This window comes from Mchenga conophoros, linkage group LG17, assembly GCF_057382185.1.
Source record: "Mchenga conophoros isolate Kocher_MC1m ecotype Shallow Benthic linkage group LG17, M_conophoros_male_GT1.1, whole genome shotgun sequence".
In the NCBI taxonomy this organism is placed as follows: Eukaryota; Metazoa; Chordata; class Actinopteri; order Cichliformes; family Cichlidae; genus Mchenga; species Mchenga conophoros.
In genome coordinates, this window is record NC_140542.1 from 32,479,260 (window position 1) to 32,497,134 (window position 17,875).

The 17,875-nt window shown below is 45.9% G+C and overlaps 1 protein-coding gene across 4 annotated transcripts in view; it reads right to left on the reverse strand.

Moving 5' to 3' along the window:
* Window positions 1-17,854, reverse strand: part of grm8a (glutamate receptor, metabotropic 8a) — a 296,830-nt gene extending 278,976 nt beyond the window's left edge. For 2 of the 4 annotated variants that reach the window (XM_085252306.1, XM_085252309.1), the window contains exons 1-2: window positions 17,135-17,586; window positions 6,221-7,073 (exon numbers count right to left, since the gene is read on the reverse strand). In XM_085252306.1, the coding sequence (XP_085108432.1) occupies window positions 6,221-6,763 (543 nt within the window). In that variant the 5' untranslated portion in view covers window positions 6,764-7,073; window positions 17,135-17,586. Of the gene's footprint in view, window positions 1-6,220; window positions 7,074-16,867; window positions 17,045-17,134; window positions 17,587-17,721 lie in introns of those variants that run through there. The other 2 variants (XM_085252307.1, XM_085252308.1) reach the window with 2 other exon arrangements.
* Between the last annotated feature and the right edge of the window lie 21 nt (window positions 17,855-17,875).

Consider the following 17,875-nt stretch of genomic DNA (forward strand, 5'->3'; position numbering starts at 1 on the left):
CGTTCCGCTCACTGGTGTCTTTCCTGTCATTATTTCATCAAAGAGTGTGCAGGATTAGAACAAGACCGTGTAACAAACCGACCTGACCTTGAGACTAATAGCAAATCCCTTCAGACTTGTGTCTGAATAAGCATCCGAATAAAATTACAGCATTTCCTGTTAATAGCATTTTAATGCAGCCGTTGTCATCGTTGTGGAGCCTGATGCCAAATTGATTTGTAAATTCAGAAGGCAATGATGTGTCTGAAAAGGAGATTGTTTTAAGTGAGCAAAACTCTCAGTCGTCATTGCATTTCAACAGCTTGAACAAACATATGTTCTCAGTAATTTCCATTCCAGCGCTTCTTTAACAGAAAGAATGTGATTTTGTTCACACCAAAACGGAAAATGGAGATTTCTCAAATGCTGTTAATATTGTGAAAGAGTTTAAGTGGAGCCACAGTCTTCTTTTTTTTTTGTTATTGGCAAGTACTTGTGTTTTTAACATAACCACGTGAAAACTAAATTGCCATCTTTCATCTTCAATTCAAGGGCTTTCTACAGCCATATCATTCTCAAAGTCTACAATCAAGAGATATCTTCATAAATGGAAATGGGACGTTTACAACTGGTTACACTTCAAGAACAAGACACTCAGATTTGACCTTGCCAGACTACATCTAAAAAAGCCTACAGAGTTCTGGAAAACAAGTCTTTGAGCAGATCAAACTGAGATTAATCTGTTGATATTTTTAAGTCTTGAGTTTGGTATTATATTCATCGGCATATTGGATTGGACCATAGTTGGATGAGAGACTGGAAAGCTAAAATATCAGCTCAACTCAAGCAAGGCGTGTCCATGTACTGTATCAGTGTATTATGCTACACTTAGCAAGATGCTTCTGCAAGCTATAGGAGTGAATAGCAGATAGCAGAGAGATCCCTGCTAACAGTGCTAGCATGTGACTTCTGTTAGTACAGTTAACTACATAACCAGCCATTTACAATATATCATTTCTCAGATAAATTCCTTAAAATGCTCCAAAGGACACAAAAACCACATACATGGTGGAGAGATCGGGTTAAGTGACTTAATTCCTTAGCCTAATAAGGCTAATAATTTAAACATGCAAGCTAAAACTGAACAATGAGAATATATTTTGGGCATTTTTAAGAATGGAGAAAGTAGCTATAGAAGCATTTTTTGTTTTGTTTTCTGGTGAGGCCATTAGCACAGGGATTGGCTGCTTTTTAGCCTCAAGTCACTATCGAGGAATTCTTTTGTTTACCACACTTCCTCACATGTTTCCATTTGGTTTTATGCTACTAGCGTAGCTGCTACACATATCAATGTGAGACTGGGCTGTTATTGCGTTTCTGTTTGTGCATTCTGTTTGGAGACAGGCAGTGCCCACGGATAAGGAGGTTTTCATATATGCAGTTAACTCATTGTGCAACTGTCACAGCTTACTACTGGGATCCAGGATGTACCTGTCACAGTGGAAAAATACAGCTCAAACAACAAACCCAGGAAAGCAATCAAGGTGGCGGTAATATGCGGGCAAATGAATATCGCACAGTGCAGCAGTTAATTCTCCAGACGTACAAGAAAGGGAAGCTGCAGCTGAGTTATGGAAGCAATAAGAAGGCTTCTCGGCAATGAGTCTTCCTCACACATACACTCACCCACCGGTGCAAGAGTAACTGGATGTATGTGCAGCAATGTCGCAGAGCGTGGGAAAAGGCTTCCTGCTCTGACCTTGGAAATGAAACACACAACTTCATTAAATCCACTAGAGACACAGACAATAAGTTGTCTTCTCAGAGGAAATAAGAGTGTGTCTGTGTGTATTTGCAAGCTTCAAGCAGAGTCAAGTGGAACTGATGCTGATTGAATGAAGGGTAGAGATTTCAGTGTGTGTGTGTGAAAGAAAGAGACAGAGAGAGAGATGTGTGCATACTGGAAGTGTTTCCTAAATTCCCTAAGGCAAAGTCATTCTATTAGCTCTCACTAGGGAAAAGCCACCACTTATCAATTTATGAATTGACTTTCATTTTCGGCTTGAGCGAAATGTGCTTTTCACTTCAATGTATGATTTCCTGGCGACACAGCAGACAAAGCCACACACTGAGGTGGGGGGCACTGATGTAAAAGTCTCTTAAATACTACTTGCGACAATATCAAGCCACATTATCGAGACAAATTTGATGCCAATGTGGGCTGTCAGCGTTTTACAGTGATAGCTTTATATGACGATTGTACCCAAGCAAAGGTTAGCTTCAAGGAGGTCTGACAACTATCTAAAGGTCTCGGAGGTTCATGGATCCATAATGTTTTGTAATTACCCATCCGTGCACAAACACGATCAATAAACCTGGATGAAGCAGATAGTTGCTGGTGAGTGAATAACTGTAGAGAAAAATTAAGACAAAATATGAGAGAAAAGACAAAAAAATGTGGACTCCTCAAGGTTATTGATTAGCAGAAACAGCAATCAGGAAACGAGTGGGCAGCCCTGTAATACACAGGATGTTTCAGGCTCCAGGTTAAAATTACAATTTGTGAAAAAAACCCAGCGCAGCACCTATCTAGTCTTCATCGTATAAATCAATAGTACCTCATTAATTCAATTCAACCATCAATCCAACAAACAACGCAAGCTGAAAACGCTCCAAAGTTTTACAAAGAGCTCATTAGGCAGCATTACATCTGCTGTCCCACAGATTCATTTTAAACCATGACTATTTGAAGGATAAATCTAGTTTTCTAAGGGGACAAATGGAAGCGAGGAAGTCAGAGAATCATGCTGCTTTTAAATGAACCCGTGACTAATGCCTAGACAAACTGATGTGACAGAAACACAAGCTTGGGTAAAATTATTGCTGGTGTTTTGCATTTCCATCAAATCATTTGGAAACATCCATCACGTGCACTTTACAGATGAACTTCATGGTTCAATTGTAGCTATGCCTTTCTTTTCCACATATCCAATTTCCCTGGCAATGTGGAATTATTGCCCACATTTCTGGAGCTCTCTTATTCGCTCTAATCTCCGAGTAAAGTAGATTATGAGTTGACTGATTCTCTTTCTCATATATTTTAGAGCCCTTCAGGGGTAAAACTACAGTATACAGGCAAGCAATTTGCATGATATAACAGAAAGCAGGGTTTGTGGAGAAGATGTGCTTTTTCTTGCCTTCCAATCCTATTAATCATCTCTTAGACACATTCCATGACCCAGTTTGCAGGTTCGAAATCCTATAGGGTGCAAACTGCTGATCTAGATAATATGTGTGACTATAGCTCCAGAACACTGTGCTCAGTAAGTATGTTATACAGTTCTAAAGTTTGATTTTCCTTTCATGTATTAAGTCAAAACAAAATCAACAAATGAACCATGACAGTTGTTCCACATACACTAAATTGCCAAAAGTATTCACTCATCTGCCTAAACACTTTAGTGACAGCCCATTCTCAGTTGGATTGACTGTGATGTTGGCCCACCCTTTCCATCTATAACAGGTTCAACTCACCTGGAGATGTGTTCCACAAGGTTTAGGAGTGTGTTGGGAAATTTGACCATTCTTCCAGAAGCACATTTGTGAAGTCAGACACTGATGTTGGCTCACAGTGTCCGCTCTAATTCATCCCAGAGCTGTTCTATTGGGTTTGGTCAGGACTCTGTGCAGGCCAGTCACAGAGTCTGGCCTGCACAGAGTGCAGGCTTCTATACCAAACTCATTGATCTATGCTATATTTCTATGGACCTTGCTTTGTGCGCTGTTGCATAGTCATGTTGGACCAGAAAGTGGTCTTCCTCAAAATGTTCCCACAAAATTGGGAGCATAAAATTGTCCAAAATGTATTGGCCTGCTGAAGCATTAAGAGTTGCTTTCACTGGAGCCTAACTCCTGAAAAACCAAACCATAATCCCACTTCTACTTAACTTCACACTTGGAACAATACAGTCAGACAAGTACCATTATCCTGGCAACCGTCAAACCCAGACTCAGCCATCGACTTGCCAGACAAAGATGCACTCCAGAGGACACATCTCTACTGTTTTAGAGTCCAGCTTCATTGTGTTTTACACCACTGCAGCTGATGCCTTGCATTGCACTGGTGATCTAAGGCTTGGATGCAATTTTGTAGAAGCAGGCTGCATTTCTCTCTGCTTGCTTTTTTTACATCTGTTGCTGTGGAGGTCACTGGAACACCTGAAATCAATGATATGTATGGGTGAGTGAACATTTTTGGCAATATAGTGTAGTTCCGTTTAATAGTTTTGAGTTGATTGTAAAATTTGCGTCCCAATATTCCGCTGCCTGGTCCATGGCTGGTTTCCCACCATGTGGATGAACAAAGTTTTATCTTATTATTTCTCATGTCAGTCCCTTTGCCTCTTAGCTCTCATCCCACAGTGCAGAACTGACATGAAGATAGTGCGAAGATCTTTTAAAAACAGACGAGCAGCACAAAAAGCTCCAATAACGTCATGCTGTTTGTCTAGATTTCTCTCAGCTGTGACTGTCAGTGAGTGGCTCCCTCTGCAGCTAAGCTTGGTTAAAAAATTAAATAAAATCTGTTTTCTTGAGGATTTAGATTTTTTTCACACAATCTGTTGTTTGAATCTCTTTTGTCTGCTGTGAGATTAGAAGACGTGCGCGTGCACACACATACACACACACACTCTCCCTCACTTCTGTATCTGCTTTCTGAGCCCCCTGTGTTGAGTGGGCGACTAGCTGTGACTGGCGCTGTCAGATTAGCCCATTTTAAAAAGACATGTTTGCTTGTGAGCATGTGTGTGTCCTCCATACTATTTTCATACTGCGAGCCATGGTACATTATTCATGTTAAACCACGCAGAGAAAGATACAGTCGTGTGTCACACAATACCACCGCCACAAGCATGTGGTTGATACCATCGGACACGTACAGATAAATGCCTAAAAGACTCCCACGTGTTTGCAAATAATCACACTGGCACGCTTTACCAAACACACTGGTTTCCACATTCGCCGGCGAGCACAGAAAACATACCGACATGCAACGCCCATAAAAACACACGCAAAAAGACACATGCGCGGCACTAAATCGTATTAGGCAAATGAGAATGAGACGGCACAGAGGCAGAAAGGCTCTGTTCGAGCGCTGTTGCTGTGACAGATCCTGGCATAAATCATGTTTAGTTGTTTCCGTTGTTGTTTAATATGCAAATCTCCCATTTGAAGCGCGAGCTGGTTGTTAACAAGTGCATTCAATAACACATGTGCGCTCTCACAGCCCTGTACGTTTTCACACGCCTGTAGCGTATGGATTTCTGAAAGTGGGCAGGTGAAAAATGTATGGCCACACCATATACACGCACACACCTTGTGAAAGAGCGTGGGATAGATGTGGATGTGAAATGCCATGGGCGTCATCCCTGGACTCATATTTCATAATCATATGGTTATCCATCAGGCCTGTGCAGCTAATGATGACAACAGAACCACACACACAAACGCACTCATAGAAATATACTCTGTGAGAGAGAGAGGTACAACTGTTCTCAACCAGAGACAAGAGAGCTGCTGCAAGGACACAAACATGAGCAGGGACACCGTTGCACAGCATACACATGAGCACTCATGAGGATGCTCAATTAGGCCCACGCGTGTGATGAAGAACACAGAGACACAAAGAGATGTCCTAGCGGGGAAACATACAGCACATGTGCTCACACGCATACAAACACACATAAACACAAACTGTAAGTGAATGAAGGGTCTGTTGACAGATTTCAGCAGTAATTGATACCTGTGTTTGGCAGCCATTTTTATCTGGCTTAAACCACAAGCCAGGAATGATCTAAGCTGCACAGCAGAAGCATATGCACACACACACACACACAAAAACCCTTTTCTTACAAGCATCACTTGACACATCTTGACACATCTCTCTCGCTCACACAAACACACATGAACACACACATAGACACACACATCTGAACATGAGATAAAATCACACTTTAGGCTTTGAAAGGCAAAACCAAACACTCCAAAAATTCTCTCTCTCTCTTCTGCCTTGTTGAACTTGCAGCATTGAAGAGAGCTGTAGCCATGACCCCCCCCCCGTGTAACTCGTATTCTCAAGCCAAATATGAACACAAAATGCAAAAAAAGAGAGGATAGGAAGGGAGAAGGAAAAAGAAACAACAACAAAAATAAAGCGGCTCAGTGGTGTGTCAATTCTTACCTTAAACAGGCGCAGGATGTTGGCCACCATGATCGACACCGAGCTGGCTGCAGCTCCGATCACTCCTACGATTTTATCCGGCTTGGTGAAGATTGGAGGGTCTCCGTTGGCACAGCGGACATCGGATCCATCCCTCTCTATCAAGGCCTGTACAAACGTCAGGGACTGCTCCAGAGCATACGTGTCCCTGGAGCAGGTATCCAAGATCCGGGCCCCCAGTGTGATGTTGGGTAACAGTTCGGGGTCCTTGTTGATCAGGTCGATGGCGAACATCATGGCCTCCAAGCGGTGGATGCCCTTTTCCTTTTTTAGCTCGCCACATGGCGTGCCACGGTCCCCTCTGGCGTGCACTGGAAATAATCCGCCGAGTATAATATCGCCATCTAGTCGGATGGAGTGGGCATACTCTGGTGCCGCCTGAGGGTCTGTGGGGATTCGCTGAGGGGAGGCGACGGGAATGAGCCAAGTGTAAGAAGTAGCCACGAGGAGGAAGATGAAGGAGGGAGACAAGGGGTAGGAAACTGGTCTCCACCGTGGTTCCATGATCAATGAAGAAGTTAACAAAGCAGATCTCAGAGGAAGGATTCCAAAACTGAGAGTTCTGGAATGAATATAAATGTTGGGCCTTTCTACTGGTCGATGAAGGAGGGGTAAAGGACCCCAGAGATGGAGCTAACCGAGCCCCATGAGGAAATCATAATCCAAAAGACAGCACAGAAACAAAAAAGCTAAACAAACAAACTAAACAAGAAAAAAAAAAAAACAGCGGTAGTGCAAAAATGTGTCAGTGAATTTGAAGAAATCTATTTAGGGAGTAAAGCGTGTAATCCACAAGTCACATCTTCAGTAGAGCCTGTTGGAGAGAGACAGAAACAGGATGTCTGAGTGCCCAATGTGATGTGAACATCAAGCTTGCTGCAAGGATGTAAGGTCCACCTGACAAACATGTGTAAAACCACTCAAGGGCAAGGAAAAAATGCACTGAAATATATCAAAAAAACAAGCACAACAAACGCGCAGATGCTCATTCGCCAGCACGCTCATATGGGCATATTCTTTCCAGCGGAACTGTCAGAATTTGCACTTCAGTTCTATAATTGAAATCCCAAAGTCTGTCAGTTCATAATCACCTCTACACACTCACACATACACACAGTCTCTTGTCTTGGCATATCGATGAGTGGAACAGCTGCTAAAATGACAGCACAGAAACCTTTTGGCGAGCTCCTCGGGCTATTCGCACGAAGGCACGTGGATACCTGCTTGTGGAGGGAGAGGAAGAGAGCCGAGGGAAGCAGCAGGGGAGACACAGAGGAGACACAGACGGTGAAAAAGATGAAGATAAGGGAGGAGAGACAGAAAGGGAAAGCATGTAAGACAGAGAGGGAGAAGCAGAGTCAGCGGTGAAAAAGACAGAGAGCGCTGCTGTGGAGCAAGTGTGCTGCATCATTCAAACACCTGCTGTTTCTGCTGCAGTTAAATGAACACATTACATCCAGCGCAAAACTCTCTGTCACACACACACACACATGTGCACAGAGCTTCAAATCACAACAGGTAGCATTAATGTTGAGTCCCTTTCTGGAGAAGATCCTGCAAGATGATACCAGATGACTACTTCAAACTCACTCCTGTAGGGAGAGTTGTAGCTCTATCTATGGTGAGCAATGCTGTATTTAGCAGTCATGTTGAAGAACATGACTTTAAAACGTGTTGATTTCTACATGATAGCGGTGCTAATGTGCTTCCATTAGTTCATGCCTCAGGGGATTTAATCTCTAATTCGACCCTGATCTAGAATCATAGATTTTATTTTGCATTAACGCTGCATGAAGAGGTAATTTATGCAAATTTGTTAATGCCCCTAAGTAATCAAACCCTAAGTGGGTTAATTAATCTACAACTTAACAGATTTAGTGAAAAAACATTTTTTCCATCCATTTTTCTAAGAAATCTATTGTTAAAAGCATCAGATATACAATTCACTAGCATTTAAGACCAACCGAGGGTGTTTGGTTGATATACACGCATCAGTCGCTTCATTAGGTACACCTGTTCAGCTGCTCATTAATGCAAACATCTAATCATCCAATAAAATGGAAGAAATCCTGTTCATCTAAGGAGGTAAACATGATTGAGACAACTTGGCGAAGTTCAAACTAAGTATAAGAATGGCAACAAAAACAGGTGATTTAGGTGACTTTGAACATGGCGTGGCTGTTAGGCTTTTCCCACACAACCATCTCTAGGGTTTACAGAGAATGGTCAAAAAAAAAAAGAAAAGACAGAAAAATAACTTGTTCAAGGGTGAGAGGAGCTTGGCCAGACTGCTCTGAGCTGATAACAAGGCAACAGATCACTTATTACTGAAAAAAGTAAGTGAATTACTGAATTTTAATTTAAAAAAATTGCCTGCCTGTGTCACCTGTTAAAGTTCAGGTGCCGGCAGCTTATTGGGGTCAGCACATACTCTGGATTCTTTGCTGGCATTGCCTTAGCATACTGTCTGTGCAGATTCTTGCAAAAAGCCGAAGTTGTGTTAGCCAGATAATGCTGCTGTTTCTGTCCTGTCTGTTTACATTTTGCACTATTTGTCATGGTCCTGGGCCATGTTGGCCCAGTGTTCTTAGTTTCCTTGTATGTTTGTATTTTGTTCCTTGCTTAGGCCATGTTTTCTGAGTTGCCCTGTTGTGTTGTTCCCTAAGTGTTTTCCCTTCGTGGCTTTTACCCCCTGTGTGCCCCTCTGTGTATCTGTGAGCCCTCGTCTCTCCTTATGTTTTATTCCATGTTTCCCCTGCCCATTATGTCTAAGTTCTCCCCGTGCTCTCTCTTCCCCCTGTGTGCCCTCTATGTATTTATGAGCCCTCGTCTCCCTTTGTGGTTGTTTCATGTTTTCCCAGCCCGTTATGTCTGTGTTTTCCCCGTGCTCTCTCTCTCCTCCTGTCTGAACCTCTGTGCACTTCCTGTTTACTTTGTGACTCTCACGCCCGTACATGTCATGTTCAGTTCACCCCGCCCTGTCTCGTTATGATTATCAGTGTCACCTGTGTTCCCCGTGTGTTCCCACTTTCCTCGTTAACCCTCTGTGTATTTCTGTCTGCGTCTCCCTCTGTTCAGCGTGACGTCGTCCCTCATGCTGCGTGGATTTCCCTGTGTCTCGCTCTCTCCGAGTGTTAGTTTACTTTTCCCAGTTTAGTTTTGTATTTCCTATGTTCTGCCTCTTCAGCAATAAAGCTGCTTTTTGAGTTCATCCCCGTGTGTGTGAGTTTTGCATTTTGGGTCCTCCTCCTGCCTGCCACACAGCCGAGCCTTGACAGTACGACGTCACCAGACATGGACCCAGCAGGCTCCTCCCGGGAAAGCGATTTGGCCCGCATCTTCAGCCTGTGGGAGCGAGTTTCCCACGCCTCGGACATTAAAGCCATGTCCATTGGGATAAACGCCATCGAGGCTATTCTCAAGGGGAATCCCCATCTGCACGAGCTCTCAGGATTTTCGGGCCTACTGTCCAATCTGCAGAAAGCCAAGGAGACAGTACAAATTCGCGAGCTCGTCATACCGCAACAGCGACCGCCACAATCGGGAAACGTTTCCACGCTGCTGCCACTGGACTCCTCTCCATCCACCCTCCACTCTGACTGTCACTCACCCGCTGCCTTTCTCGCAGCAATGTGGTCGGAGGATGAGGAGCCGGCCGTGATCTCTCCGTCGTTGCCGGTTTCCTCCATCACCGCACCTCCGGCTTCCCGAAGAAAACGGCATTCACGCCGCCGACACGCCACCCCACAGCCGGACATTCGGCCTTCTAATTCACCTGCTGTGGTGAGTGAGAACTCTGTGTCTTTTCCAGACATTATGACTGTTCATTCAGGGGCTGTGTTTTGTGTGGCGGAAGTCAATGCGAGCTGCTTATCGCCTGTGCAGCTACCAGAAGCTCAGTCAGCTCCCTCGCAGCCCTTCCCAGCTCAGTCAGCTCCCTCGCAGCTCTTCACAGCTCAGTTAGCTCCCTCGCAGCCACCCTCAGTTCAGTTTCCCGTGTCCCCCTCAGTTCAGTTTCCCGTGTCCCCCTCAGTTCAGTTTCCCGTGTCCCCCTCAGTTCAGTTTCCCGTGTCCCCCTCAGTTCAGTCTCCTGTGTCCCCGCTAGCTCAGCCATTAACTCCACCACACGCTCCATTTTCACCTCTACCATCGCTTCAGTCATCAGTTCGGTCTGCCACTCAGTCGCCCTTAGTTCCGTCATCCACACTACCACCTGTTTCCCTTCCACCACCACCATCACTACACCCAGCCATTCAGGCTGCTACTCAGTTAGACATTCAACCCATAGCCCTGCCGTTAATATGCTCTGTAGCTGAGCCACTAGCCGCCCGACCCGCAGCCACTTCAGCCACTCCTCCACCCGTCACACCTCCACTACAACCATCACTGCAGTCTCTAGCGCAGTCTCCCGCAGCTCTGCTTTCCCCAGTGCAGTCTCCGGTGTCCCCAGTGCAGTCTCCGGTGTCCCCAGTGCAGTCTCCTTTAGCACAGTCACCCACTCAACCACCAGCACCACAACCGTCACTACCTCTAGTTCGTTCCCCTGTGAAGTCATTAACTCCACCACCTACCCCACTCTCATCCGCATCTCCAGTAGCTCAGCTCGCACCTGACCCATTGGCCCAGTCCCCGATAGCAATACGGTCTTCTGTTCGGCTTAACATTCAGCCAGGGGTCCCAAACCTCTCTGGCTCTACATCAGCTCCTGCTGGAAGCTCGGATGAGCTCATCCAGGACTCCGCGGCTCCCACGCCGCCATCTACCTCGTCCGCTGGGGGTTCCAGTGAGCCCGGCCAGCACCTCCTCGTCTCCGCTGAAGGGCCCGAGGAGCCCGTTCAGCCTCCTGTCTCCGCTGGAGGGTCCGAGGGGCCCGTTCAGCCTCCTGTCTCCGCTGGAGGGTCCGAGGGGCCCGTTCAGCCTCCTGTCTCCGCTGGAGGGTCCGAGGGGCCCGTTCAGCCGCCATCTGCGACCGGTTCGTCATCGCCTGGTCCGGCTGCATCCGCCTGTGCTTCTGCTACGCCTGGGCCGGCCTCTGCCTGTGCTTCTGCTACGCCTGGGCCGGCCTCAGCCTCTGCAGCTCCACCTGGTCCGGCCTCCGAGTCTTCGTCCTCGTCTGGTCCGGCCTCCGAGTCTTCGTCCTCGTCTGGTCCGGCCTCGTCTGGTCCTGTGCCCACTAGGCCATGGCCAGCACGCCTGGGACTGGAGGGCCGCCGCCGCCTTCCGCGCGGTCGGCCCCCTGAACTGCTCCGTCGTCTCCTTCGGCGCCGCCGTTGCCTTGCGCACGGCCGGCCCCCTGAACTGCTCCGTCGTCTCCTTCGGCGCCGCCGTTGCCTTGCGCACGGCCGGCCTCCTGAACTGCTCCGTCGTCTCCTTCGGCGCCGCCGTTGCCTTGCGCACGGCCGGCCTCCTGAACTGCTCCGTCGTCTCCTTCGCCGCCGCCGTTGCCTTGCGCACGGCCGGCCTCCTGAATTGTTTCCACGTCTCCGCCGTTGCCTTCCGCATGGTCGGCCCCCTGAACTGCTCTGTGTTTGGGTTATTTTCTTGGGCTCCGGTGTTTGCTGTGCTCTTCTTTTGTTTTCTGTTCCGAGCCCTCCGTCCTGGGCCCCCGCCGCCCGCCCTGGGTTGTTTTCTGTTTGGTTTTGTTTTTCTGTGTTTGGGCTGTCTGGAGCCAGCCCTTGAGGGGGGGGGGGGTACTGTCATGGTCCTGGGCCATGTTGGCCCAGTGTTCTTAGTTTCCTTGTATGTTTGTATTTTGTTCCTTGCTTAGGCCATGTTTTCTGAGTTGCCCTGTTGTGTTGTTCCCTAAGTGTTTTCCCTTCATGGCTTTTACCCCCTGTGTGCCCCTCTGTGTATCTGTGAGCCCTCGTCTCTCCTTATGTTTTATTCCATGTTTCCCCTGCCCATTATGTCTAAGTTCTCCCCGTGCTCTCTCTTCCCCCTGTGTGCCCTCTATGTATTTATGAGCCCTCGTCTCCCTTTGTGGTTGTTTCATGTTTTCCCAGCCCGTTATGTCTGTGTTTTTCCCCGTGCTCTCTCTCTCCTCCTGTCTGAACCTCTGTGCACTTCCTGTTTACTTTGTGACTCTCACGCCCGTACATGTCATGTTCAGTTCACCCCGCCCTGTCTCGTTATGATTATCAGTGTCACCTGTGTTCCCCGTGTGTTCCCACTTTCCTCGTTAACCCTCTGTGTATTTCTGTCTGCGTCTCCCTCTGTTCAGCGTGACGTCGTCCCTCATGCTGCGTGGATTTCCCTGTGTCTCGCTCTCTCCGAGTGTTAGTTTACTTTTCCCAGTTTAGTTTTGTATTTCCTATGTTCTGCCTCTTCAGCAATAAAGCTGCTTTTTGAGTTCATCCCCGTGTGTGTGAGTTTTGCATTTTGGGTCCTCCTCCTGCCTGCCACACAGCCGAGCCTTGACACTATTATCCTTTTGTAAAATAAAATGAAAGCAGTGTTCACTCTTCCACTCCTCAAAAGTTGCAGACCAATCCAACATTTTCTGCACAGAACATGAAATCGCTGACTGGAGCAGCTGGAAGAAAAAAGATGCTTTTTTTTTTTAGTCCGCCCCTTTAAAAGAACAGTTTTAGTGGACTGAAGAACCGTTGTATGAGTTATGTATGGACATAATTGTCAATGTAATATAATTAATGAACTTAGTACAGTAACATGTTACATTACTGTATTAATGAAAAATGTAGTGTGACAACAGTGGTATGCAGCAGAGCATCTCTGAACGCACAACACTTCAAATCTGCAGCAGCAGAAGACCACACCGGGTGCCACTTCTGCCATCTAAGAACATGAAACTGAGGCTTCAGTTTGCATGAGCTCACTAAAACTTTCTTTGTCTGACTGTCTTGATTTCTCTTGCAAAATTTGAATGGTAGCATCAGAGTTTGGCGTAAACAACATGAAAGCATTCATCCATCCTGCCTTGTGTCAGTGGATCACGCTGGTGTGATGCAGGATATTTTCTTTGTATCGTTGAAATACCAAAGTCTGCCTGTATTGTTGCTGACCATATCATGTTCATAAAAACTTCTGAGCAATGTTTCCAGCACCTCAATGAATCGACATCAGGAAAAATGAAGGCAGCTCTGAAAACAAAAGGGGAGGGGTCCATCTTTGTACTAGCAAGGTGTACATAATGAAGTGACCAGCGAGTGTAAATCTTATTACATCATTTGCACACATTTAGGCCATCACTCTAAAACGTCATTCTTTATTATAGTTGTCCTGCTTACCCAAATACACACAAGCGTTTCTTTTGAGGTGGCCTATTTCACACACACAAGCCCGTTAATTGGCCGCATAGTTCTTTTCATCCTTATCTTCTTCCCTTAGAGAATAGTGTCTCAGCACAAGTAAACTACTGAGTTGTATCCTAATGTTAAAGGAAGACTTCAGGAGGAACGGCTTACTCATTTTCTAACAAAGAGTCAGGTGAGGTCATGTCTGGTCATTAAACAGAAGCCAGCAGACTATATCAAGACTGAGAACGAGTGGAAACACTAAGAAGTTGCCAAGATATTTTCCACCCACAGCTTACGCAAATGATTATGACTATGCAACAGGCTAGCCATTTCCCCCTGTTTCCAATCTTTACAGTAAATTGAACTAACTGGCTGCTGGCTGTCGCTTTATATTTAGTGTATGCACGTGTGAGTCGTACTGTGAAGGTAAATAAACAAACATTTCCTAGAGAAAATAACAGATGCGTGAGAATTCATATTTTAAAACATGCTCAATCTTTCCTTTCCTTTTTCAAGCGTTAAAGCCTGGAATAAACAGCACATATGTGATAACCTAGACAATACTGGACCTGAAGGTACCACCTACACCAGCACTGGGTCCGCTTCAGTGAGTCATTACAGCCTTGCCTATATCATCCTGTAAGAGTTTTTCATATTAAATGACTATAGATTTGCAGTTTCTTCTTTTTGCAACGATAGTTTATAGCTGTGAAAGCTGCAACTATATTGTATAGAACGAATCTGCCTGTTTGCCAGTATGTGGTCACTTTGACATCCCTGCTTTATTTGCATATGCTCAACCGTGCATCATTTTTATGGGTTTTGTTTTTTACCTACCACAAGAGGAGATTGGCCCATTTTCACTCCTGACCATTTATTATGTAAAATAGCCCTAAACGCTAAATGCATTAGTTTAACTTAACCCTGGAGAACCCATGGGGTCAAATTTGACCCCATGGGTTCTCCAGGGTTAAACATTTGCACTACCCAATACTGAAATGTCCAGCACTCCTTAGGAGTTGGCTACAGTACTCATAATCTTGAACTGTATATGTCTGCTGGCCCATTAATCAAATCCCAGAGCAGTTTTCAAAAAAAGATTTCTCACCGTCTCCCCATAAAACAACAGCATAGCCTTCCTGTAATGAAAGCCAAGCATCATTTAAAGACTTCTGAACCATTCTGCAGACCTGTTTGATTTCCCCCACGGGAGGCCCTAACAAGTTCTGGACTCAGATCTCATCCCAGCGTGAGGTGCACTCTTGAAGAATCCATTTATAATTCGATTCTGTCCCAATTAATTCATCAGTTTCTCTTCACTCTAAATGGAATTAGGTCAAAGCCACTCATACGGCCAAGCTCCCGCTACGATTAAAAACCCTGCTTTATATAGGTTATCCAGTTCTGATTCATCTAACAGTGTTCTCCCTGCAACATTGTGTGTTCGACACTTTTCGCCTTGAATTCAAGCAGAGAATGGGTTAAAATTGAGGCCCGGGGCCCCCCAGTCATTAAGCCGCACTAGATTATAGCCAGCTCAAGTCTACGTCTCAGTATATTCCAATGGGGTCCATTAAACTGCGGTACAGCTTTCTGTCAATCCTTTTGCCTGTTTTTTGCTTCTTCTTTTTTAAGTTCATCCTTGCAGCTCTTAGCACTTGGCAGGCATCTCATATTCCCGAACAGGGAGCAAACCGCATGAATATTTTTAAAACCAGAAAGGGGGCATTTATGATTTTAAAAAAACAGCTACACTGGTTCAAGATGTAACTACATGCAAACGTCTCAAGTGGGGCACTAAAAAAAAAAAAAAACACAGATCAGGGCAACGTGCGAATGTCTCGTGACTGAGCTGAGGCCCCGAGGTTATTAAAAGTTTCCTGTCTCATTTACACTCACGCCCTCTGAGGATTATCAAGTTTAAGAGGTGAAAAGACATCCTTTGTCTGCACGCTCATGAAGCAGCCCTACACACCTGAGCTTATGCTGATCTTAACCAGTTTGGCTACCGCTATTTGGCTTTCCAATCGGAGCCTCTGTCACACTCTGTGAAGGCTCAAACATCTGCTTTTTTTCTCTCTTCTCCCATGTGGCAGCCTAGAAGGAGGCAGAAGAAATCCCGAAGAAGGAGGCTCCCGCTGATGTGACGCTTATGTGCTCAACGATGAAGAGTGTTAAACCCCCCCACCCTCCGAAAGGCTGCAGCTGGCTCATCACTCTTTTTAATTCACACCCATGGCAGGCTGTCTATGAGCCTGTTGCCCACTTCTGGTTGTGTAGTCAAGTAGGGAGGTTTGGGGGGGTTCTTCACTCACTTTTTTTCCAGATTCTTCCTTCTCCTCCTCCCTCCATTTCTCTCTCTCTCTCTCTTTATTCCCTGCCACGCTCTGCCTCTCTGCCACCGTCTTGTCTGCCTCGCTGCTGCATCGCATCACCTTCTACAGGCCGTCTCCATCTCTCTTGAGAGTCCACTGCTCTTTTCAGAAAGTGATAGCTTTTCTGCTGCCCTGTCCTCTCCCCTATCCTCCTCTCCCCCCCCCCCCTCCACCTTCCCCTTAAGTAGGTGTTCTTCGCCACCCCCTCCTTCATCTTCTCACATACATGCCTCGTTTTATTCCTCCCTTCTCTCGCTGTCACTTTATTTTATTTATTTTTTTCTATTTTAGCTGTTTCATAGGCCACCGCTGCACTAAAAAAAAAAGTGGTGATTCCCTCAAAACACACACACCCTCACACAAATCTTTGGATCCGACTTCCGTTCAACCTGTTATAACCCTAACCAAGGCTGTAGATGAATAAATGAAACGTGGCTGAACTTGATTGTATATTTTTTTTCTCCTGGTCTCTTCTCCAAACACTCCAAACATAGTTCATGTTACCCCTGAATGTTACCTCCAGAGGGAAAAAGACTTTTCTTAGTCCTTTAAAGCCTTTTTGATTGTTTCCAGTCTCAGCACACATCAGTGGGGCACGCAGAAAAAAGCTTACGCATCCCTTTAAAACACACACACACACACACATGCTTCTGATGTGATTAAGTCATGTGTCAGAAGATAACGCAGAGCTCACAGGTTCAAAAATAAGACTGTGCGAGATCAAAGTCTAGGGGTGTGTGTGCTCATTATGCAGCCCTTTGGGCTTCATTCGGTACAGCAGTGGTGGTATTCTGATTGCAGCCTAATTAAGACACTGCCATCCTCAGTAAAAGCAGAGAAACACCCGTGCAATGATATCTGGAGGAGCAAAATTCATGCTCATTATATCATGTCTCTATTTTTTCCCCTAACACACATCCACGCAATCCTGAGTAAAAAAACACCTTTGAACGGGTGCTGTTAGAGCATGTACTCACCCAGCCACCACCGTGGGGAAATCCACGACAGAGAGAGAGAATAAAAAAATGCATAAAACAATAAAATCCCGCAAAAAGTAAGAAGCAGTGAAACTGAGACAATGAATAACACAGACTGGTCAAAACCATTCAGCAAAGGAATGTGTGTTAGAGAGAGAGAGAGAGAGAGGGAAAGGTGGGAAACACACACACACACCCTCGCTGAGAAATGCAAAAGAGATCAGCGCATTTGGTAACGTGGAGAAAAGAATCTGCGTGTTTAGATACCTCGGAAATGAGGAAAATCAAATCATCCGCCAGTGTGCGAGCGGTGATGCTCCGGCTCCAGCCTCCCCCGCAGGCTCCGTGGGGTCCCTGTCCGTCTAAAGCAACTTCCTTGCGAAACTCAGCAGTTTCACCTCCACCCTCACACACGCACACACACAATCAATATATATATCTGTATATCCTGAAGTAAAAATCTCTTTGTTCCACAACAGCAAAAGGAATTTGAAGACAATTTAGACAATCCTCATGGCGATGACTGGAGAAAGGAGCAGATCTGTGCAGCTGCCACACAAGAACAAAAACAAGGAAAAAAAGAAAAAAGAAAAGAAAGTGTTCTGTCGTGACCAACAGAGCTGATTTAGGGGCTCAAAATCAACTATTAACTCCGCACTTGTTAATGGAGACAATAGAGGGAGGCTGCCTGTAATGAAGTCGATGCCCAGGAATGAATCTCAGACAGAGAGGTGTGGAGAGAGGGAGAAAGAGAGCGAGGGAGAGGAGAGGGTGATGAAGGGGGGGACAGAGTGCAGGAATTCATCATGCGCGGACTCTCGTCAGTAACGCTCAATAACGCTGTTAAAACCCACCTGATTGTTATCCGCTCCTTCTCTAAGCTCTCCGGACTTTGCGCATAAACCCTTCCCGTGAAGTCCGCTCGCGCTGCTCCGCGTACGCGCGCGCACACTAACACCACCAACACCCCCCCCTTCTCCAGGTTGTCGGTGCTGAAAAGGACAGCGC